This window comes from Pseudophryne corroboree, chromosome 1 (genome assembly GCF_028390025.1).
Source record: "Pseudophryne corroboree isolate aPseCor3 chromosome 1, aPseCor3.hap2, whole genome shotgun sequence".
NCBI classification, from domain to species: domain Eukaryota; kingdom Metazoa; phylum Chordata; class Amphibia; order Anura; family Myobatrachidae; genus Pseudophryne; species Pseudophryne corroboree.
This window is the reverse complement of record NC_086444.1, coordinates 437,346,716-437,372,104: the sequence shown is the minus strand read 5'-3', so window position 1 is coordinate 437,372,104 and position 25,389 is coordinate 437,346,716. Positions and strand designations below refer to the sequence as shown.

Sequence of the window (25,389 nt, the reverse complement as noted above, 5' to 3'; positions counted from 1 at the left end):
AATTTAGCTTAATTACTGCACTAATAGTTAACATCATGCAATGGCATTTAGCCAACAATTTATGACTTTAATATTTGCTCAATATAGATGGTAAAGCTCAAAGATGTTAATAAGCTCAGAAAGCACCAATGGTTAATGCCATGTAGCAATATTGAACTGACAGTTCCTGGTATTTGTCAAATGGTGATGTTATAAATTCAAAGAGTTGTTATGATTCCAGCACTCTGGTCTGAGGAGATTTTATGACAAGGACCTGAGCACTGGAACGTAATGCTGGGAAAGGAAGCGGGAATGGAAAATAGCCCCTGGCGCCCTAACTCCGTTGTCTCGTCCGTGCTGTCAGAAATCCCTTGCGAGACTATGGTTGCTTGAGCCCATGGCAGCCGCGTTTGAAGGGCGGATTACGTCTGCCCAACTCCGATGCCCCCTCAGGTCTTAATGGGAGACAAAGGGAAATCCGAGACAGGGTGATAACAAGGGGCCCTCTAACTCAGCAACAAGGCCAGGGGCTACAAGGTAACTTAAAACTAAAGTATGTGCGGAAATACCGCCAGGGAAAAGGACAACCAAAATACCACTTGTCCACTCTCCTACCCGGCACCGCCGAGTTCCGGAGAGGACTTGTGGAAGCGGAACCCTCCGCAAATGCTCCGAAACAGAATACAAAAAATATAGCGGGCTGAGCCGCAGCACACGGCAGAGCCGCAACTCACGAACACCACACGAGATTCTCTGGCGACCGTGGCGGACAATAGAGGACCAGAGACTTCTTAGGATGAGATGATAACTCTAAGATTCGGGAACTCTGGAAACAGGAATGACCGGACACAGCAAGACAGGAACTGACGTTCAGCAAACCTAAGCAGCATGCAGGAAGCTATAACCGGCGTCTGTGTGAGGCACTGGGAAGGCTTAAAACCTTGACTCCTCCAATCAGAGTTCCAGAGCCTGATTAACATAAATGTCGTGCAGCTGCCTTGCTGCACGACCAGGAAACATGTGTATTAATTAAACTAGATCGACCCTGCAACGGGGAACACGGTCCGCCCGTGGCGTCCCCGTTGCTAGGGTCCTGGCGGCTCGGCGCGCCCGGCGTCCTAGCGTTGCTAGGGAGCCGGCGGCTCAGCGCGCACGGCGTCCTAGCGTTGCTAGGGACCCGGCGGCTCAGCACGCTCGGCGTCCCTAGTTGCTAGGCGCCGGGCCGCGAAGGGAACCCGGACCGTGGCGCCTAACAAGCGTATAGATATTCATGCAAACTTTGTTAGTAGCAGAAATTTAGTATTAGTGGTTTTCTGTGTAATCTCTTAACAGAGATTGGCTTATACTTAACAGTCCAGCGTGGCCACGCTATTAATTAACCAGCTCAACGTGTCTTCAGACCTGGGGTCTAGATTCAGGGTGACATCTCACTCCTAGTAAAATCACACTCCGGTCCTCACGTATAGCTGCTGGATAAACACTGTGTCACAGCCGTAGATAGCACTCCTCTCTACGCGTTTCTCCGCCTGTGTGCGAGTCGGCGGCTTCTTCCAGAGAATCAATAGATGAGGGTACATCATTGTTAGACCACTATTTATACGGGATCCGGCACTGTTTCCACTTCCTGGTCCCGTAAGGTGCGCATGCGCATTCACCGTGCGTTCCACTCATGCGTTCCGGTCCTGTAACTTAGTTCCTTATCAGGTGACCGGTTACTACATCTTGTAGCTAACGCATGCGCACTATGTGCGTTCCAGTCATGCGTTCCACCTACGCTTTATATCTTTATTAAAAAGCTTTACTAGGTGCGTTACTGGAATATATATTATAAATACCCAACAATATACCTCTCTTCATTGATCATATCCTATTTCTATATAAAATATTAATATAATATAACTATACCATTAGAATAGCATATTAACTATTTTAAATAGTACTATGTGACTTAAAATATAAATATAAATATAAATATCCCAGAATATTTCTATACCGCTGATATCCAACAATTAAATAAATGAATGAATGAATAAATAAGTACCCATATACACATGCATACACAATCTATTGAACAAATACTACCCATACATATGTATATAGATACCCAATGACACAACCTCGATACCCAAACATATGTTAATTCATCCATTGAGCTAAAATTACATTATTATAACTTTAGAACACTAATTTCATATATTATTTAACTCAACTGTATTGTTTAATCCTTGTGGTTTCAAGGTACATAATCTAAATATCCAAAAGGCTTCACGCCTACATAGCATATTGTAACGATCACCCCCTCTCTGTGTACCACTGATCTGTTCAATACCCTTGATTCTAATTTTATCACGTGTACCATCTGGACAATTAGATATATGATTTGATAAACAATGTGTTTTTACATTATTTGTAATATTACGTTTATGTTCCATGAACCTTATATGTAGTGTCCTCGTGGTGCGTCCCACATATTGTTTTCCGCAACCACAGGTCAATACGTATATAACATAGATAGAGTTGCAATTGAGAAAATCCTTTATATCATAGCTCTCCTTTGTGACAAAAGATGTAATATCAACAGCCTTTTTTTCTGTATATTTACAAGTCTCACATCTCTCTTTTCCACATCTGTGGAATCCGGCCGGTCGCTTAATGGGTAACCAATTCCCCTCTTTAAAGTCATCCTTTGAATACGGAGCTTTCTTCTTAAAGTGACTGGGTGCTAATTTTCCTTTTATATTTTCTGCTCTCCGGAATGTAACTCCCCCCTTCCCTGTAATGGACTCTCCCACATGGTCATCTAACTTTAATAATTGACTGTTCTTTCTTATAATATTTTTAATTTCTATTGCATGCGAGTTATATTGAGTAATGAAATTAGTTGTCCTATCTCTCACCCCTTTATCGATGTTAGATTTATTTCTAGATACAGAGAACAATGACTCTATCTATTCCCTGTACTTCCTTGTATGCCTTAGCCACTATCTCTGTTGGGTATCCCTGTTCAACGAAAGACATATATAACCTTCGTGCTTGTCTCTCAAAACTAATTCCTGATGAACAATTCCTTTTCATGCGAATAAATTGTCCCTTAGGGATGTTGTCACACCATTTCCTAAGGTGGCTGCTTTGATAATTCAAAAATTTATGCTGATCTACTTCCTTGATGTACGTCTCTGTGACTATTCTATTGTCCACAACGGAGAGAGCTATATCCAAATACGTAATGTATTCCACATTAAAATGACTAGTGAATGTAAGACCAAAATAATTATTATTTAAACTATCTAAAAAAGGTGCTAAAGGTGCTCGGTGTTGATCCCAAATGAAAAATATATCATCTATAAACCGACAGTAGAGAACCAGGCCCGCCCCAAGCTCGCTCCCCTACACATGTTGGTCCTCAAAACCGCCCATGTATAGGTTCGTAAAGCTCGGGGCGAACCTGGTTCACATCGCCGTACCCCGTGTCTGTAAATAATATCGTGCATCAAAAACAAAATAATTGTGATGTAATATAAATTTAATAGACTCCAATATGAAGTTACGAAGATCATTAGACATTGATTCATCTCTAGATAGACACTGTTCGATCACCTGTGTACCCTGATCTTGCGGTATGTTTGAATACAATGACTCTACGTCACAAGTAACCATACAGTAACCATCCTTCCATCTCGAGCCATTAATCAAATTTAGAAATTGTGTGGTGTCTTTTATATAAGACTTCAAATCTTTAACGTGACATTGTAGAAATGAATCAACATAATGTGATAAATTATTAGTTAAAGAACCCACTCCCGAAATAATAGGTCTCCCAGGAGGTGCAGTGAGGGACTTGTGTATCTTGGGTAAATGATAATATGTGAGAACAATGGGGTGAAGTGTAAACAAAAATTTATATGTGTCTTTGGATATAGCTCCCTCCGCTAGACCCTTCAAGAGCATCTTTTTTAATTTGGATTGAAACAGGTCAGTAGGGTTCCCCCCCAATTTTTTATAGATCTGAGTATTACTAAGCTGTCTATCTGCTTCCGATAGATAATCACTTAAATTTTGCACTACTACCCCCCCCCCCCTTATCTGCAGCTTTTATAATAATATCTTGATTTTTACATAAATCCCTCATGGCTAGTCTCTCAGCCTGAGTCAAGTTATCCCGAAGATGTTTTTTATCTGCATTATTACACATAACACGAAAGTCCTCCAAAGTTTTCTTGTAGAAACTTTCTATGTAGGGGCCTCTATGTTGTAATGGGTGAAAATCAGATTTGCGTCTGAATTTACTTCTTGCGTTTATATCATAAACCTTTTCATAGGATGTGCCAATAAAACCTGTATCACACCCTGTATCTAGTGTTTCCAGAATAGATAGAGCAACTGCATCATTGTCATCTAGGATAATGGGTAAGTCGGTATTATCTCTTTTAGCTAAATTTTTAATCGCAAAATACCGTTTCCTAATTAGTGTTCTAACATATTTGTTAAGATCCACAAATAATGTGAATATATTCGGTTTACAGGCCGGGGCAAAATTTAATCCCTTGGAAAGGAGTTTAAGTTCATCTCTAGTTAATTCTTTAGAAGATAAATTAAATATACCGGTAGGTTCTAATTGAGCCGTACATTTTTTCCTCTGTTTCCTCCTTCCCCCTCTAGATCCTCTATATTCTGTACCCTTCTTCTTTTTGTGGCCTCGCTCCTTTGACCTGCATACCTTGTGAACCTGGGTCTTTGGTCTAAAAAATCACTCTGTCTAGGGGAAAATTCCTCATTATCATTGTTACTATTCCATCTGGATCTATTAAATCCTTGTTTTCTCCAATGGGGTGTATTTGGACTGTCTCTTCCATCTCCCTCCACTTCAAGAACATCATAATTGTTTTTATGTACAAAATTAACTCTTTCTTTTACAGTATTATAATTTGCATATGGCTTATATTGTGAATTTCCTCTCCATTTAGCTACATTATTACGAGTTGGGAATTTATTCGATGTTCTAAACTGTTGATCTCTAAATGATCTATTATATGTTCTTACAGTCCCTCTAGTATAGTCTCCTTTATCTCTATTCATTTTTCCATCTTTTTTTTCTATCAAGGATAGTTCAAACTCCTCTAATTTTCTATTCACTTTAGAGTCTCTTTCCTTAAATCCCACATCTCCTGCAAAATCATTTATTCGCTCTTGAACTTTCTCTATTTCATCTTTAATCACATTAACTTTTTCCTCTCTATACTTAATTAATAATCACATCAAGTTATTGGAACAATTATCCAAGAGTGTATTCCACTCAGTTACAAATTTTTCATCATCCTTAAACGTAGCAGTTTTTAGGATACGTAATTCTCTCGGTATAAGGTTGTTATTTAAATATTTTTGCAGAGTGATCTGGTCCCACCAATGCTTAGTCTCTTGAATGCACAGATGTTCTATTTTATTAAATAACTGGTGCATACCACTCTGCTCATTAATAGATTCTTTAACAATGCTGGGACCAATCTCCCTACCATTTAGATATCCATTCCTTCTTTCTAACCTTTCAGTAACACATTGTAATGAAGGCATATCCTCTGGGGAAGAGCTTTCTCTATACATGGCACACACTTGTACAGTCACACCACTCACACACAGAGGAGCTATTGGGGACAGATCTACCCTAATGTCTGTCAGAGGGACCCAGAGGGAATTGCCAGTCCACACCACGCGCCCTATATGTATTGCATACAATAAATATATATATATATATATATATATATATACAAACACAGCGCTTTTATCCAATATGAAGTCCACAGACCTCAACACAATATGTGCTCCCCTTCCCTTCTATAACACCCTGGTACTTGTAACAGCGATGTGTGAGGAGAAGCAGCGTTCAGGATCAGCACTCTGGCGTCTCTGTGAGGAGAAAATGGAGCCAAATGAGTGTTACTGGCAAGTCTGAGGAGAAGCCCCCGCCCCCTTGTAATGGTGCGATTCTACCTCAGTAATTACAATATTTATACCGGCAGGGGTATGTACATCAGCGGCTCACATGTACGTACTGTTATGCCAGTGAGAGTTAGGATTTCACCATGTCCCCCAGAGCATCCGCCCCCCGCATCCTGTGCTGAGAGACATGTTTGTGCACAGCTTCCCTCGCTGCGCTGGTACCTTTATGCCACCATGATGACCGGAGGACCCCTCTCTGCAGGCCTCCGGTAAATACTCACCAGCCTTCTGACTTCTGGCTCTGTTAGGGGGTGGCGGCAGTGCTGTGGGGGTGAGCAGCAGCCAGGCAAGGGCTGTGTTCAGTACCCTTCAGGAGCTAATGGTGTCCTGTCAGCGGAAGCAGAGCCATTGAACTAACTGAGAAGTTGGTTCCTACTTCCCCCCCTAAGTCCCACGAAGCAGGGAAGCTGTTGCCAGCAGCTTCCCTGTAAAATAAAAAACCTAACAAAGTCTTTTCCAGCAAAGCTCTGTAGAGCTCCACTGGTGTGCATCCAGTCTCCCGGGCACATTTTCTAAACTGAGGTCTGGAGGAGGGGCATAGAGGGAGGAGCCAGTTCACAATGTTAAAAAGTCTTAAAGTGCCGAAGGCTCCTGCGGAACCGTCTATACCCCATGGTACTAAAATGGACCCCAGCATCCTCTAGGACGTAAGAGAAACTTAAATTGCTTTTCACTGTTTGTGGTCCTGTGATATAGTCCAATTATTTTGGAAAGAAGTACAGTCCCATATTAATACTACCTCACACATACCATTTACAGTGAACGTTTCTTGGGCTCTATGGAATCATTACCCTTCCTCCCGCCCACTGGAACTGACTATTGGTATTCGTTGTTTATTAGCCAAAGTAGCGGCAGTGGCTAAGAAATCTATCCTTTCAAAATGGATCCATACAGACCATATATCATTACAATGTATGCTCCCTAGGCTTAACTATATCTATCAAATGGATTGGGTTGAGTTCTTCCTAGACATTGCATCACGTGCTACAAAATGTTTTGATATCTGGCTGCCTTATATTATTTCATTTACAGATGTTGAAAAAGATTGTATCCGACAATTTGTCCACCTTTCCACTTGGTACAATATGGCTGTTCTAGAAGATGGTGAACCGCCTTTTTAAGTTAATTGATTACTTTCTTTCGACCATGATTAAACAGTGGGATTTTTTTGTTTATATCTATTGTTGTTTCCTATAACAGTACGTGCCTTTTACTTCGTATTGTTGTTATAACATGATTACCCTCTCTCAATTACCTTATGACCTTGGATGGCTTTTTATCTCTTTATTGCCAAGCCATGTCTGTACCTATGTCTGCGAACCATTTACTACACTTGTGCCGCTTGTTACTTTTCAATAAAAATATTATAAAAAAAAAATACCAATAAATATGCAGCTTTTTGTCTAGCTAATTTGCTTCTTTTGTCACACACTCTTAGTAGCTATAAATGTTCTGTACATGAAATGTGCCATGGACAAGTGGCAATTACAGTATTTTTCTGGAAGTTATAAAAGTTTATAAATGCCTATCTTTGTCTTCAATTGGCTATGATTAGTCTTTTTAGGCATTTTATGTTGTAAAACCAATATAATGAACCAGATAACTTTAACAGTTCATTTTTTACATCTTAAAAGTTTACTTTTACTTTCATCCTCTTTCTACATATGTCTCTCACCTTCTAGCACTAGGAAGTGCTCAGAACTCCTAGGTGATTGGATCTCCTCTCCCAGTATTTTTGCAAAAGTCTGACAGAAATAGCAGCCATCAAAGTCCAAAGTGTAATTCAGGACTAAATAATTGACCTGCTGGTTTGTTACTAGTTCCCTTCCATTTCGGTAAAACCGATATCCAGGAGGAAAAGATGGATTTTGTACATCACATACCAGTTCTACAAGTCCACCTGGACTCTGAGACCTGTATGCATTCCTTAAGATCGGAGTTGGAGGCTGATCTGAAAATCAAAGGAAAATATGTTATGCTATAAATATAATCCTACTTTTAACCACTAGGAGAGTCCTGTGGTTATATGTATTTTTATCACTACTTTAATTCGCAATATAATTACTGTACACAGAGGCTGCTTAAGGGACTGGCTGACAGGACAGTTGCCCAGAGCGCTGTAGCCTGGAAAGTCAGCCCGTCCCTTCAGTCTCTGTTGGAAGCGTGCTCTGTGCTGCCTCTTCTTACCGCTGCCTCCGAGCACTAGGACCCAGCAGCTCTCCACAGAGGCGTGATCTCTGAGCTGGCATTTCTGTGCATGCATGACTTCACCATGCTTCTTTTCGCTGACATCCTGTATGAACGGATATACCCCTGAGTTACTCCTAATGGAGAGTTCTCTGAGACCCCAAAGTCCACTGTGCCAACACCGCTTCATATATATAAAAAGAAGAATACCCTTATCACGCGCTTCAAAGAGCAGCACCTCACGGTGGAACCTCTGTTAGAGGGAACAGAAACAGTGTGGACAAATATATAGTCCAGTGGGGACTATCCCGCACTCACATCAGTTCATAGAGATAAATAGGCGGTGCTCCCAATGACCTTGTCAGGCTACAAATATACCGCATCAACCACCCGTGTGGTGGGTGCACTCTCGCAGAAATCAATCACTTTGAGGAATTTGATGCATCAGTCGGTTTATTCAGGTTAATCAGGTTCAATAACGTTGCCTTTAACATTCGACGTTTCGGTCCTATTATAGGACCTTTATCAAGACCGGCAATTCAAAACATCTAAATGATCAAAAAGATAAATACAATATATATATAAAATCAAACTAAGGTATCAGATCATACACTCACCACCACCACCAGTGCCTCCCAGGCCCTTATAGCAGAACATAGTGGTATCATGTTAATAAATTAATGGAATGACACTCTATATAGGAACAAGGATAAAGATCAGCATACATCAAATCTACTCCCACAGGACAAGCATAACACCTCACACTGGAGTGAACTTCACAGATTTACATGGGGCAATGTTAGACACAACTAATCAAAAATAGCTCCTGAAGCTCAGGACTACTAAAAAAGAAAATTAAAACACTTATTAAGACACTGACCCTCACCAGTGTATAATTAGACCCAACATACCATATAGAAATCATACCTGGATAATTTAAAAAGCAACATTAGGCAGCTACAGATCAATCAGCAGAGACCAAAATGTATTCAGCAGAGACCAAAGTGTATTCAGCAGCATGGTCTGCAATTTTAAACAAAAACAAGATGTATAAAATAATCCAAACATGATAAGATATTCCTACCATTGGAGTCCACACAGGCCAGTACACTCACCACTCTGCTGCTTAATGTCTGATGATGGCTGCATGCTGCACATCAGCAGCTGCAAGCTATTTAACAAGATGGAACAGGAAGTGCCACTTAACCAAGAGTAGTAAATATATTCGTGCTAAGTGTTACTCACATGGGATAACTGAATATTACTTAAATGTCACCCCACTAGGTGTACCCAGCGCTGCTAGTTCAGGAACCAAACTAGTCCAATATATCTCAAGAAAACAGTGCTGACGGCGTTCACGGCCGCTGGCAATGCCACTTCCGCGTTCCAACGACCGGAAGTGGATGCGTTCCACGGGCCGGAAGTCCCGCAGACGCCGCTCAGCCGGGCCACGAGAAAAACAAATCAAGTTTAAACTCCAGGCAAAAATCAAAAACAAACACCAGGGAACATCACAGCACATGGGCAAAAGCCAAAACACCAATGCAACTGGCCACACTCGGTCGATGGTCAAATCGACCCGACCGGAAGTGACAGCACCATCTAATTAGCATTAATGGGAGGGGAATATGCTAGTCAACCAACGGGATAGATAAAGTGCATAATGTAAAACAAAAAAATACTAATAGAAAAAATAGAGACAATAATTCAATGTCAGTGAAACCCAATAGCAGAAAATCTCTCATAGTGTTTATCAGCATAGTGGATATTCATGATTTCTTTTCAATGGGGCATAAAAGCGAAACACCTATTAATAAGGTTAACCTGTCAATAAGCTGTCACTATGGGGGATAGAAAGCAATGGATCACACTGAAGTTCTGCCAAGGACATGGGTGGCTTCGGAAAAATAAACAAAATCAAATCAAAAGAAAACAAAAATAACAGCACATAAACAATATAAAAAACATTATACTGAAAACTGTATGAACAGATATTCATTTAGTATGATAACTGTAATATATACAGGTACACTAGTACCCTGAAGATAACCACCTTATAACCACAGACCGGGGGCCCTGTCAAAAAAGACATTGTGGGTTTATTATAAAGATACAGTTGGACATTAAAGATTTATTATAAGAATACATTTAAGGGATTAGCCTCATTGAGGCCCCTTGGGGCTACCGTGTCAAGCTTATGTATCCAAAAACTTTCTTTCTGTTTAAGCATCCGGGTTCTATCTCCACCTAATGGAGGTGGTGGAACCCAATCAATAAGCTTGCATTTCAATGTCGCAACTTGATGTCTAGCGGACAGAAAATGGCGCTCTACAGGCTTATCGGTATGGCCAGAAAGCAAGGCCATGTGTATGGAGGACCGGTGGTTGGCCATTCGATCCCGAGACTGACGGGTAGTCAATCCAACGTAACAGAGCCCACACGGGCATTTTAAGATGTAGATGACATAATCTAATCTACAATGAAGGTGATATTTAAAAAATATCTTCTTCCCAGTATGTGGATGATGAAAAAAATAGGTGCCAGTGAGCATGGATCGGCATGTGGTGCATCCTCCACAGGAGAAGCTACCTGGTTTGGCTTGCATTAGTTGGAAATTAGATTTTTTTTGTTCAGGGAACATCGTGGGCCTCATTAACAGCTGTCTTAAATTGGCCCCACGCTGGTAGGCCATCATCGGTGCAGGAGCTCTTGCAAAAGGGAGATTTCCATCAGATGCCACAACAGGCCAATGTTTACGTAATGCCTTCCTTATACTATCTGAGGTGCCATCGAACTGGGTGGGAAAAATCATACGCTTCTCACTTACTTTTTTCGGAAGTTGTCCAAGAAAAATACTATTGGCTTTCTCTAAACATCGTGCCAATACTTTTTTAGAATAACCACGTTCCAGAAAGCGCTTGGTTATTTCGGCACATTGTTGATCCTTTAGGGCAGGGATCGAATTGATCCTCATTGCTCTAAGGAATTGTGAGATAGGGAGGCCTTCTTTCAAGGCGGGAGGGTGATGGCTCGTTGCATGTAGAGTTAAATTACGATCAGTTGCTTTACGGAACATCGTAGTATTTAACTGTTTCCCAGTTTTAGTAACATTAACGTCCAAAAAATTAATGGACGTTGCAGAAACCGTATATGTGAACTTGATGGGACTATCGAGAGAATTGAGTTGGTTCACAATATCGATAAATTCAGATTCAGAGCCATCCCAAAGTAAAAAAATATCGTCAATAAAGCGTTTAAAGAAAATAATTTTCTGCCCATAAACTGGTAATACATGAGTATTCTCATAGCTGGCCATAAACAGGTTGGCGTACGATGGGGCTAAATTCGACCCCATCGCCGTACCTGCAACCTGTAAAAAATAATTATTTTTATACATGAAATGATTGCAGGTCAAAACCAATGTCGTTAACTCCAGCAAAAACTCAGTTGGATAATCTCTACATGGGGATTTAGAAAACAGGGTCCGTAAAATTTCTATACCATGTTGGTGCGGTATAACGGTATACAAAGAGCACACATCCATGGTGGCTAGTAGGGTGTGTTCGCCCAACTGATCAAATTGTTGGAGATGTGAAAGAAAATCTCCAGTATCCCTTAGATAGCTTTCGGTTCCTAAAACCAAAGGCTGTAGAAGATTATCGATAAAGATGACTATGGGGTCTACCGGGTGGGTGCACCAATGTTTTGTGCACCAATGTTTAACCCTCCCTAAGGTGCACAAAACATTGGTGCACCCACCCGGTAGACCCATCATCGCAGCAGAGGGTTCTTTATTGCGACCCATAGCCATCTTTATCGATAGTCTTCTACAGCCTTTGGTTTTAGGAACCGAAAGCTATCTAAGGGATACTGGAGATTTTCTTTCACATCTCTAACAATTTGATCAGTTGGGCGAACACACCCTACTAGCCACCATGGATGTGTGCTCTTTGTACACCGTTATACCGCACCAACATGGTATAGAAATTTTACGGTCCCTGTTTTCTAAATCCCCATGTAGAGATTATCCAACTGAGTTTTTGCTGGAGTTAACGACATTGGTTTTGACCTGCAATCATTTCATGTATAAAAATGATTATTTTTTACAGGTTGCAGGTACAGCGATGGGGTCGAATTTAGCCCCATCGTACGCCAACCTGTTTATGGCCAGCTATGAGAATACTCATGTATTACCAGTTTATGGGCAGAAAATTATTTTCTTTAAACGCTTTATCGACAATATTTTTTTACTTTGGGATGGCTCTGAATCTGAATTTATCGATATGGTGAACCAACTCAATTCTCTCGATAGTCCCATCAAGTTCACATATATGGTTTCTGCAACGTCCATTAATTTTTTGGACGTTAATGTTACTAAAACTGGGAAACAGTTAAATACTACAATGTTCCGTAAAGCAACTGATCGTAATTTAACTCTACATGCAACGAGCCATCACCCTCCCGCCTTGAAAGAAGGCCTCCCTATCTCACAATTCCTTAGAGCAATGAGGCTCAATTCGATCCCTGCCCTAAAGGATCAACAATGTGCCGAAATAACCAAGCGCTTTCTGGAACGTGGTTATTCTAAAAAAGTATTGGCACGATGTTTAGAGAAAGCCAATAGTATTTTTCTTGGACAACTTTCGAAAAAAGTAAGTGAGAAGTGTATGATTTTTCCCACCCAGTTCGATGGCACCTCAGATAGTATGAGGAAGGCATTACGTAAACATTGGCCTGTTGTGGCATCTGATGGAAATCTCCCTTTTGCAAGAGCTCCTGCACCGATGTTGGCCTACCGGCGTGGGGCCAATTTAAGACAGCTGTTAATGAGGCCCACGATGTTCCCTGAACAAAAAAAATCTAATTTCCAACTAATGCAAGCCAAACCAGGTAGCTTCTCCTGTGGAGGATGCACCACATGCCGATCCATGCTCACTGGCCCCTATTTTCATCATCCACATACTGGGAAGAAGATATTTTTTAAATATCACCTTCATTGTAGATTAGATTATGTCATCTAGATCTTAAAATGCCCGTGTGGGCTCTGTTACGTTGGTTTGACTACCCGTCAGTTTCGGGATCGAATGGCCAACCACCGGTCCTCCATACACATGGCCTTGCTTTCTGGCCATACCGATAAGCCTGTAGTGCACCATTTTCTGTCCGCTAGACATCAAGTTGCGACATTGAAATGCAAGCTTATTGATTGGGTTCCACCACCTCCATTAGGTGGAGATAGAACCCGGATGCTTAAACAGAAAGAAAGTTTTTGGATACATAAGCTTGACACGGTAGCCCCAAGCGGCCTCAATGAGGCTAATCCCTTAAATGTATTCTTATAATAAATCTTTAATGTCCAACTGTATCTTTATAATAAACCCACAATGTCTTTTTTGAACAGGGCCCCCGGTCTGTGGTTATAAGGTGGTTATCTTCAGGGTACTAGTGTACCTGTATATATTACAGTTATCATACTAAATGAATATCTGTTCATACAGTTTTCGGTATAATGTTTTTTATATTGTTTATGTGCTGTTATTTTTGTTTTCTTTTGATTTGATTTTGTTTATTTTTCCGAAGCCACCCAGGTCCTTGGCAGAACTTCAGTGTGATCCATTGCTTTCTATCCCCCATAGTGACAGCTTATTGACAGGTTAACCTTGTTAATAGGTGTTTCGCTTTTATGCCCCATTGAAAAGAAATCATGAATATCCACTATGCTGATATACACTATGAGAGATTTTCTGCTATTGGGTTTCACTGACATTGAATAATTGTCTCTATTTTTTCTATTAGTATTTTTTTTGTTTTACATTATGCACTTTATACCGTTGGTTGACTAGCATATTCCCCTCCCATTAATGCTAATTAGATGGTGCTGTCACTTCCGGTCGGGTCGATTTGACCATCGACTGAGTGTGGCCAGTTGCATTGGTGTTTTGGCTTTTGCCCATGTGCTGTGATGTTCCCTGGTGTTTGTTTTTGATTTTTGCCTGGCGTTTAAACTAGAGATGAGCGGATTCGGTTTTACTCGGTTTTACTCGGTTCTCAAAACCGAATCTTATTGGCTATCCAAAACACGTGACATCCGTGAGCCAATAAGATTCGGTTTTGAGAACCGAGTAAAACCGAGTAAAACCGAATCCGCTCATCTCTAGTTTAAACTTGATTTGTTTTTCTTGTGGCCCGGCTGAGCGGCGTCCGCGGGACTTCCGGCCCGTAGAACGCATCTACTTCCGGTTGTTGGATGTGTTGCCTAGCGTTTAAACTTAATTTGTCTTTCTTGTGGCCCGGCTGAGCGGCATCTGCGGGACTTCCGGCCCATGGAACGCAGCCACTTCCGGTCGTTGGAACACGGAAGTGGCATTGGCAGCGGCCGTGAACGCCGTCAGCACTGTTTTCTTGAGATATATTGGACTAGTTTGGTTCCTGAACTAGCAGCGCTTGGTACATCTAGTGGGGTGACATTTAAGTAATATTCATTTATCCCATGTGAGTAGCACTTAGCACGAATATATTTACTACTCTTGGTTAAGTGGCACTTCCTGTTCCATCTTGTTAAATAGCTTGCAGCTGCTGATGTGCAGCATGCAGCCATCATCAGACATTAAGCAGCAGAGTGGTGAGTGTACTGGCCTGTGTGGACTCCAATGGTAGGAATATCTTATCATGTTTGGATTATCTTATACATCTTGTTTTTGTTTAAAATTGCAGACCATGCTGCTGAATACACTTTGGTCTCTGCTGAATACATTTTGGTCTCTGCTGATTGATCTGTAGCTGCCTAATGTTGCTTTTTAAATTATCCAGGTATGATTTCTATATGGTATGTTGGGTCCAATTATACACTGGTGAGGGTCAGTGTCTTAATAAGTGTTTTAATTTTCTTTTTTAGTAGTCCTGAGCTTCAGCAGCTATTTTTGATTCGTTGTGTCTAACATTGCCCCAGGTAAATCTGTGAAGTTCACTCCAGTGTGAGGTGCTATGCTTGTCCTGTGGGAGTAGATTTGGTGTATGCTGATCTTTATCCTTGTTCCTATATAGAGTGTCATTCCATTAATTTATTAACATGATACCACTATGTTCTGCTATAAGGGCCTGGGAGGCACTGGTGGTGGTGGTGAGTGTATGATCTGATACCTTAGTTTGATTTTATTATTTTATATATCTTTTTGATCATTTAGATGTTTTGAATTGCCGGTCTTGAGAAAGGTCCTAAAATAGGACCGAAACGTCGAATGTTAAAGGCAACGTTATTGAACCTGATTAACCTGAATAAACCGACTGACACATCAAATTCCTCAAAGTGATTGATTTCTGCGAGAGTGCACCCACCACACGGGTGGTAGATGCGGTATATATATATATATATATATTTCTATATATATATATTGTAACACTGGTACTGTAATAAGGACTCGCAGGCAGGTTTTCTGGTTACAACCACAGTGTCTTTATATTTATTAGCATCAGACACTGTAGCACAGCATACACAGGTTTGGGCCTGGTCGAAAACAATCAGACAAACATAAAAGTTCCTAGCACTTACTATGCTCCAAAGTAATTCTGCTGCAGTGGCTTGCAGCTACACATGCCATGCTCTCCTGCACAGTCAATGTCTACAGTCCCTGGTGCTATAAACTGCACCCTGCTCACTGGCCCCTAATAGGCATCAGCGCAATTCATTGCAGGTAAATGGGATTCTTATACGCCTCTCCTGCACGTGACTTCCTGCTGTCTCTGGTTGAGCAGGAAAACCTGGACATCTGTTTCTCCAGTAAATTATGTAAATTATGATGTACAAACGACTTTACACACTATATTAGGTGTATTGTCTCTATCCCCTGTGCATACTCAATAGTATGTGCTTGTTTCTGAGTAGCTTGTAATGCAGTTGCATTTCTGGTTGCTTGCAGCAATTGGAAAACCCATGCAAACATCCACCTGTATGAGAGGCAGTCAAATGACCGCTGGATGGGATCCCGGCAGTCAAAATACCGACGACAGACACCATCTCCAAGTCCCGACTGCCAGCTGGTTTCCCCACTTGGGTGGTGGTCCAAACAACCACCCGAGATGGAATAGAACCTTGTGGTGACCAAAGGTCACCACCGGGCCCGAAGTGTGGTGAGCGCACCGAGCCCGCGAGGGACATGCTGCGCTTGCTGCCGGGATCCCAGCTGTCGGGATCCCGCCGTTGGTCACCTGACCGCCGAGATCCCGGTATCGGTCACCTAACCATCTGATTCTCGACTGCCGGGATCTCATACTGATACCACCTGTATGGTGAGTCGTACATACCTATGCGACTGCAAGTGACCCCACTTGTGAAAGCAGCCATCATCACTGTATTTTGCATCCATCCTTTGTGCAGGAGATCTGAATGAAATTGGATGTCTTTCTGTGTAAGCTCCTCTCTGAATATCCCACAACTCTATGGGGCACTTCTATGTGGGAGTGTCCTGTCTCTACCTTGTTGACATCCAGTAATACCCATTATTGAAATAAGTTGTGTATGCAGGCTGCAATGCATGTGGTTTGCTAAATATCGCAAGATCCGTCTGCTTTAGGAATTACATGCAACTCTGAATATGATCATATATTTCCATGCAAATAGTATACCAGTTTTGGCAACAAAACCATACCTATCACAAGTAAAGTCTGTTGATTGCCGGGATAGGATTCCACTACACGTCCTGATATAACACTCTTATACCCACAGGAGTAGTTTCCTGAATTCTTTGTTTCAGTGTTTATTGTTAGGACACCAAAATTATCAGCTTCACGTATTACCCCTCCATTCTGATACAGATAGACTTCCGAGGGATCCTGTTCTTCTGGTATTAGACAGCGTATCCTTACTGACTGTTTTTTCATAAAGACTTTTCCCTGAGGTTCCACAGACAATGATGCGGAAGGTGGACGTTCTGGAAAGAAAGATTTAGATATGGAATAAATCAGGTAATTAGATCAAGGACTGGTTTAAAAAAATGAGTTTTGTTCTGACATCTGAGTGTCACACTCACAAGTCATACTGGACACTCGTAAACAATAAAAGGATCAGCTCAGTCAGAGACAGCACATGTGCATGGATGTACTTGGAGTGCAGGAAATTTGTCTCCTCACCTCGGTGAAATAAGACAATATAATGTTGCCTTAGATCAGTACCAAATATTCCAGTGTAAACAAGAGTTGATCAAATATGTTGTAACTAGGGGATGTAGTTATGTGACCGGCGGTCAGGAGGCCACATTACCAACGGCTACATCCTGCCCCCCTCTTAATCCCAACAGTGGGCATGCTGACTAGCAAGGACTATTCCCAATCGTGGGTGTCCACGACACCCATAGAATGAGAATAGAACCTGTGGTGAGCACAGCTTGCCACTGAGCCCGCAAGGGGCTTGTTGTGCTCACCCCCACGCCGGCATTCCGCTGCCGGGATACCGCAGTCGGTATGCTGACCACCGGGATCCCCAGCAGCGGTAACATATACCCAACCCGTAACTAGTAAACAGCCCATCAAATGACAGAACAATGTAACAGTAATGTAAGCGCCAGCGGCTGTAAATGCCCGAACGGAGCAACACTTGAATTGCTCCATTGGGTGTCATCTAGTGGCTGCATGTGTGTAAAATACTTGAATTTCCCTCATAGAGGTGAGGAGCAGTGTTAGCTTTTTAATATATACCAATGAAACCGAATTGCGTTGTATAAAGTTTAATTGATTTAGTTGATTTCACTACATATTGTTTTTATTTAACTCTTACATAATTGGAATCTTTGAGGAGTTTACTGACCAGAGACAGCCTTATACATTTTTATATAGTCTGCAAAGAAATATGATATCAAGCCACAATGTGAACATAATGATGGAAACGGTATGCATATTATTATAGTTCACAATGTTTCAGAATGTTGACACTAATGTCAAATGGTTCTAAATATCGACATTCTGAGTGTCCACATGAAACATGTCAGAGCATTAGGGTTAGGCTCTGGTTAGGGTTAGTCTGAGGTTAGGGTTAGTCTGAGGTTAGGGTTAGGGTAAGTCTGTGGTTACTGTTAGGGTCTGGTTAAGGTTAGGCTCTGGTTAGGGTTAAGGTAAGTCATGTTGAACATGTTGACATAGTGTATAGTCAGCTATTAGACCCCGTCTACATTAACAGAGTCGACATTCAGACCATGTTGACATTTGCATGTTGACATGCCAAGTGTCGGCATTATGATTGTCCTACTCATATAGCAAAGCCAACAGAAATCAGCCAAACATTGCAAATGACATTATGATTAGGAAAACAGCTCTACTACTTAATTTATGGACAGCACAGTAATTAAATGAGATCGTTAGGATAAGAATAATAGGAGAGTCTCACTTACCAAATACTTTAAGATTAATTAAATTGCTTTCAAAGGACATATTTACACCTTCCCTGGTGCAGGTACAGAAATAATTTCCAGAGTCACTTGTGGTAAGAGAAGAAATGAACAATTTATTCATGGAGTTGTAACTGTCAGAGGTGACTTTTCCATCTTTATAAAACTTATACTGAGAGATAGTCGATGGGTTATCAGCAACACATCTCAGTGTTATAGCTTCATCCTCAATGTATATAGGGTTCTCTGGATCAAGTTGAAGAGTCGCTCTGCATTGTGCTTCTGAAAAGAACAGTAAATTAGTACCAATTTCAATGTACAGGCATCTGTTCTTTTGAAAATTTGCATATGGGGAACTAAGTTTCAATATGTATGAGATTATTTTCCACTGGTCTTGTGCATTAAACTGTCACTCACATAGCCTTTTGTGACTTAGAGATCTGTGTACTAAGCCTTGGAAAGTGAGTAAGTATTATAATCACATTTTGCAATCAAAAACATTGAGCTTCTCCAGAGGTTTGACCATGGCACCTTTTGGAACTGTAGTCCAGCATTCCTGCCAGTTGAGCCACAGCAGCGATATGAATTAAAATGATGTGTTTAGTCATCTTGAACTTTCTACATTGAACTAGCTCTCCACCCACTTCCTGATCACAGCCAATCACCTGTAGGTAGTAATTATTTAAGGCAGATAGTCAGTGCTTGTCCTTGTGATTTGGCTGCTTGACCCTACAGTTGTGCCTGAATTTTCAAATGTATGGATTTCTGATTTTGGGTCTGGACTGCTTTCTGCTGATTCTAAACTCTCCAATTCTGAGCTCAGCCTGTTTATCTTTGTCTGTGCTGAACTTGGATTGTTTACCTTTTCTAAGCACTGACTTCTGACTGAATCTGACTGTTCTCTGCCTGCCACTTGGCAATATCCAGTCTGTCTGTGTTTTCTGTGAGGGACAATGTGTTTGACACACCATGCAGTCATAGGAATATATAGCCGCATGTAGTAATCCAAAACTTCACCTGAGCCCACATCTCCTTCCTGTTTCATTGTCAGATTTGTTTATTAAAGTTTGGAGCAGTTCTGTGAAATATTAACCTATATGTTATTACAGGGTATGGAACATCAGATCTTCATTACAAAGGTCTTCAGTGATTAGGTCAACCGCTATTGGTCAACATGCATTAGATCAGACAGCGATAGTAGTGCATGACGACAGTGAAGGTAATGAATCTTCGTTAGAGGCTTGTTTTGAGGAATTAGTCCTGGAGAGACTAAGCAACATAAAGATTAATAAATCACCTGGCCCAGATGGTTTTCACCCGAGGGTTATTATGGAGCTTAGGTCACAGCTAGCAAGACCCCTATACTTGATTTTCTATCGTTCCGTTAGATCAGGAATGGTACCAAAGGATTGGCGTATATAGCTGAGGTAGCGCTGTTATTTAAAAAGGGAACTAAAAATCATCCTGGTAACAATAGACTGGTTAGTTTAACCTCTATAGTGTGTAAAATATTGGAAGGAATTTTGAGGGATAGCATAGAGGATTATCTGCAGACTACTAAGATTATTAGCAAGAGTCAGCATGGGTTTGTGAGGGACAGATCATATCAAACTAACTTAATTAGCTTCTACGAGGAAGTGAGAGTTAATCTTGACCAGGGAAAAGCAGTGGACGTGGTCTATTTAGATTTCGCAAAAAGCCTTTGATACAGTGCGTCACAGGTGACTGATCATCAAATTAAGGGAGCTTGGCCTAGGAAATACTATTTGTACATGGATAAGTAACTGGCTGGATAACAGGGTACAACGAGTAGTGGTCAATGGGATGTGCTCCAGCTGGGCACCAGTAGTCAGCGGAATACCACAAGGGTCCATACTCGGCCGGCTACTGTTCAATATATTTATTAATAATCTAGAAATAGGCCTGGAAAGTACAGCGTCAATCTTTGCAGATGATACTAAACTGTGTAAGGTAATTTATTCAGAAATTGATGTGGATCTCTACAGCATGACTTGTTTAAACTTGAAACCTGGGTTTCTAAATGGAGAATGAGTTTCAATATAATGTAGAAAAATGCTAAATTATGCATTTTGGGATAAAAAAAACAAACTTGCATCCTACACATTAAATGTGGAAAATATAGGGGTAACAGTAGCAGAAAAATATTTGGGGGTGCTCATAAATAATAGGCTTAATAACAGTATGCAATGTCAAAATGCAGCAAAGAAGGCAAGTATGGTGCTTGCGTGCATACAACGGGGTATTGAGACAAGGGACGAGGATGTAATCCTGCCACTGTAAAAATCATTGGTACGTCCGCACCTGGAATATTGGGGGTCATTCCAAGTTGATCGTAGCTTTGCTAAATTTAGCACAGTTACGATCAGGCACTTAGACATGCGGGGGGACACCCAGCACAGGGCTAGTCCGCCCCGCATGTCAGTGCCGCCCCCAGCAGAAAAGCGAAAGCATCGCACAGCGGCGATACTTTTGCATTTGAGGAGTAACTCCCGGCCAGCGCAGCTCTAGCGGCTGGCCTGGAGAACCTCTTCGCTGCCCGGGTTGCAGCGGCTGCATGTGATGTCATGCAGCCGCCGCGGCCCTCCCCCCCCAATGGTCCGGCCACGCCTGCATTGGCCAGACTGCGCCCCTTAAACGGCGACTTATCGCCACTGTTCAGCCCCCTCCCGCCCAGCGACCGCCTCTGACTGTCAATCAGGCAGAGGCGATCGCTAGGCAACGACGGCCTTCGGCCATCTGGCATGCTCCTGCGCACTGCGGTGACAGCGCATGCGCAGTACTGACCCGATCGCACTGCTGCGATAAACTGCAGCGTGCGAGCGAGTCAGAATGGCACCACATTATAAAAAGATATCGGGGAACTCTAAACAGTTCAAAGGCGAGCTACTAAATTGATTAAAGGGTTAGAGTCTCTGGAGTACGAGGAAAGGCTTACTAGGTTAAATACGTATACACTAGAAAAGAGGAGTCTAAGAGGAGACATTATTAATATCTTCAAATATGTAAAGGGGTATTACAAGGAGCTAGCAGCGGATTTGTTTATTAAAAGAACTCTGAATAGTACACGTGGGCAATCGCTGATGCTAGAGGAGAGAAAATTCCGTACACAATGTAAGGGTTCTTCACGGAGAGGGTAATAAAGATTTGGAACTCCCTGCTGGAGAAGGTAATAATGACGGACTCTGTAAATGCATTTAAAAACGGACTGGACAAATTTCTAATTGAAAAAAAGTATCCAAGGCTGTAGCATTTAATATACTGACAATAACTATCTGCGAGTGATACGACTTATAGTTGTTGATTGGTACTTAACCATTACTGCAGCAGGTACATTATAAGGTGCACAGCTTAATTCAGAATACAGGTTGAAGCTGATGGGCAATTTGCCTCTTTTCATCCTCATTAACTGTGTTACTATGTTACTATGTTAGGTCGACAGGGTCAAAATGTCGACACATGAAATGGTCGACATGACAAAAGGTAGAAAGAAGTAAAGGTCACCAGGATCAAAAGGGCAACACAAGAAAAGGTCAACATGAAAAGAGGTCAACACAAAAAAGGTTGACACAACATTTTAACCTTTTTTTGGTGTTGTTTTCACCATCAAAGGACGTGGAACCCCAATTAGTGTACTCTGTACCCTAATACACAGTGTGAGTGAATCTTTGGGCAAGTTGCTTTGGTATGCTACTGATGCGCTTGGCACAGGTTATTATTCCCAATTGTAGTCCATGTGGATGGTCAAGTATAAAAATTTTGATAAAAATGCTAAACCCCCCAAAACATGTTTTCGGCCATATGTGTGTCAACTATTTGCACCAGTTGACCTTTTGTGCCTGTCAACCATAAGCACTTTTGACATTTTGCATGTCGACCTATTGTCCATGTCGACCTTTTGACCATGTCAACCATTAGTGGTCAACCTAATGACTGTTGACCTTTACGGGGTCGACCTAGAGCCCGGATACCATTATTCCATTATTACAGATGACTGTCTCTTTCTTTGATTACATTTATTGATCTAACTTACTACTGAGATTAAAGGTAAACTGGACAGTTTATGCCGCCTTTGAAATGTATCAGGTTGCCTGTCATGGGTTGTATATGGGTGATGGGCACTTGGGATCCTGCCAGATCCCGGAGATTAGAAGGACGATCAGGTGCTAACTGCGCATGCGTATGCACCACAATGCGCACACGCGTCAGACAACAACAAAGGGCATCGCCGGTCAGCGACAGGATGGTGAGAAAAATCCAGTTGCACAGGCATTCGCAAGGTGATTGACAGGAAGAGGCTGTTTGTGGGTAGTAACTGACCGTTTATTGGGAGTGTCTGGAAAGCATTTTCAGGGAGGGTGTCTGACGCCAGCTCTGGCCCCAATCAGCCTGTTCTCATCACACTGAAGGAGTTTGTCCTGGGCTGCGCAGAGACTGTACACAGTGGATTTTTTCATCTCGTCGTACACATGGGATCGCACACTTGCACGGCGATTATACACTCCCCCTGGGGCGGCGACTATCTGAACGCAGGACAGCAAAGTTAGCAGCCCAGCAATCAGGTCTGAATCACCCCCATTATTTCCTCTTCCCCCTATTTATAGAAGAGAAAACTGCAGTGAAGTTAATAATTTCACTGAGTTTTCTCATTGCTTGACACATCTCCCCCACAGACCCTATAGGTTTCAATGAGGAGTGATCAGTTATTTTATTTACGGAGAAGAGAAACTTTTCTCTTTTCAAAACGTTTCTCCAAAAGTTAACATAATTTTTATATGGTGTTAATCCGGAGAAATTGTACAGGTAGATTTAAAAAAATAAATAAAAATAAATAAATAATAATAATAATAATAATAATAATAGTAATAATAATAATAATAATAATAATAATAATAATAATAATAATAATAAATGGGATATTAAAAAATTGATTTTTAAGTGTAATATCTCCTATATATTTGCCCAGATCTGTGACTCTGAGACTCATTTCCTAACGCTGGGCGTGGCTAGGAGCTCTCATTGGGTTAGCGGCAGGTCACAACTAATTGGCAGAGAAATGCCCTCCCACACAGGTTACATCCAATGGGAGGCTCTGCCCTTTGGCTGCTGTGTGTTCCCTGGACTCCACTCGGCTGCAGACAGGGCCAGCACCACCATTAGGCAGCTTTAGGCAGCTGCCTATGAGCGCCGGCCACTGGAGGGCGGCGCAGCATGCTGCCTATATTACTTCCTTAACAGATGAGGAGCACAGATGCCGTAGGCCCGTAGCCGCCCACCTGTGTTATCAGCTGGCACAGCAGTTGCAGCATTGACTGTGTAAATGTATGTAACCCGTCAGCCGGCTCTTCTTAACACTGTCTGCTTCACACTCTGCAGTACTCACCCCACTCCCTCCCTCCGTGATACCACCTGTGATTGCAGTGGGGATAGGCATGTCTTTATCATGAAGGGTAATTCAAGCAGTAGCGGATCAGGGGGGATTGGAATGCCCCATCCCGCGCTCCCCCCTCCCCAGCAAAGTCTGTCCTTGATGCTCTCTCTATGCAGCGATTGCAGTCCAAGTCTAAGCCCCCCCCCCCCCTCCCGCCCTGTGATCTACGGAGATCAGTGGCAGCCTCTTTGCATGATTCATTAGACTGTTAGGCTGTGTTGTGAACGTGTGAGGTCTGAGGTGGTGGGGAAGGAATGCAGTGCAGTGTCCAGAAAGTTATTACTGTGTGCAGCCAACATAGGACTGGGCTAAGCTCAAGGAGGTACAAGCTAGACCAAGCCAGGGGTGAGGGGAGCTGAACATTCAGCTGTTGGAGCCGAAGAGGCTGAGCTGCAGTTTACAGAGGGACATGTAATAACGGTCAGTAGCAACAGCAGGTGTAATCCTGTCCCCTCTCTCTCCCTGGCCACATTACACCCTCTGTAGTCGGCACTTCAAGCAGTATGTTCTCCTTGCCCTGCTTCACGCAGATAAGTGGCTGCAAATATGGGCACCCCAGCTAGGGCAGGTACATGGCTAGCGGCACCTTTCAGTGAGGGAGATGGGGAGGAAGGGGGAGGGGGGGAATAAACACTAAAATGCAATCAAAATTTTGCAACCTGCAGTCTTTGCAGGTTTGACTGCATTTCCCAAATGCTCAAAGCTCTGAAAAGGTGCCTGATAGGCACAGCCAAGAATGTGGTGCTGACATGATGGAGAAGGACCTCCTTTCTTAGGTGCCCCAGGCCTCCCAAAGGCTTAATCCATCCCTTGTCCAGCTGTTCTTGCACACCCTGGGTACACCTGCAGCAATACAGCAGCAAACTGCCCATAAGTTCCCACTAAGTCAGCACACTGGGCGGGATGGGGATGTAGCTAGGATCCCGGCGTTCAGCATCCTTGTGGTCAGAATGCCAGCTGTGGAATCCTGACACCAGTCAGAATGCTGATGGTGGCATTCCAACAGCCAGAATCCTAAACAAAAGTTCGGTTAGGGTTAGGCTGCAGGGGGTGGGGTGTTAGGCTGTGGGATGGAAGGTTAGGGTTAGGCTGTGGGAAGTGAGAGATAGGGTTAGGCTGCAGGAGCGGAAATTAGAGATAGGGTTAGGCTGCAGGCAAAGAGGGTTAGAGGGTGGATCAGGGTTCTCTTACCTAAGCTCACCTGTCGAGTTTTAGCCAGTCAGAATGCCGGATTCAGTATTCTGACCGCTGGCATCCAGACTGCCAGTATACAATACCCAACCTGCGGGATGCACTAATGGGAAAATGTGGTAAAAGCCCAGTTTTGGAGTTTCTACCACATTTCCAGTATGATCTAAGTGTGTGTGTAGGGGTGGTGGTGGTGGGGGGGGGGGGGGGGGGGAG

The 25,389-nt window shown here is 42.4% G+C and overlaps 1 protein-coding gene across 2 annotated transcripts in view; it reads right to left on the bottom strand.

Moving 5' to 3' along the window:
* The window catches only part of LOC134897813 (Fc receptor-like protein 6), an 89,335-nt gene that overhangs the window by 25,393 nt on the left and 38,553 nt on the right, over positions 1-25,389 (bottom strand). For both annotated transcript variants that reach the window (XM_063914056.1, XM_063914046.1), the window contains exons 4-6: positions 18,540-18,818; positions 16,806-17,087; positions 7,649-7,924 (exon numbers count right to left, since the gene is read on the bottom strand). In XM_063914056.1, coding sequence (XP_063770126.1) covers positions 7,649-7,924; positions 16,806-17,087; positions 18,540-18,818 — 837 coding nt within the window. The remainder of the gene's footprint in view (positions 1-7,648; positions 7,925-16,805; positions 17,088-18,539; positions 18,819-25,389) is intronic.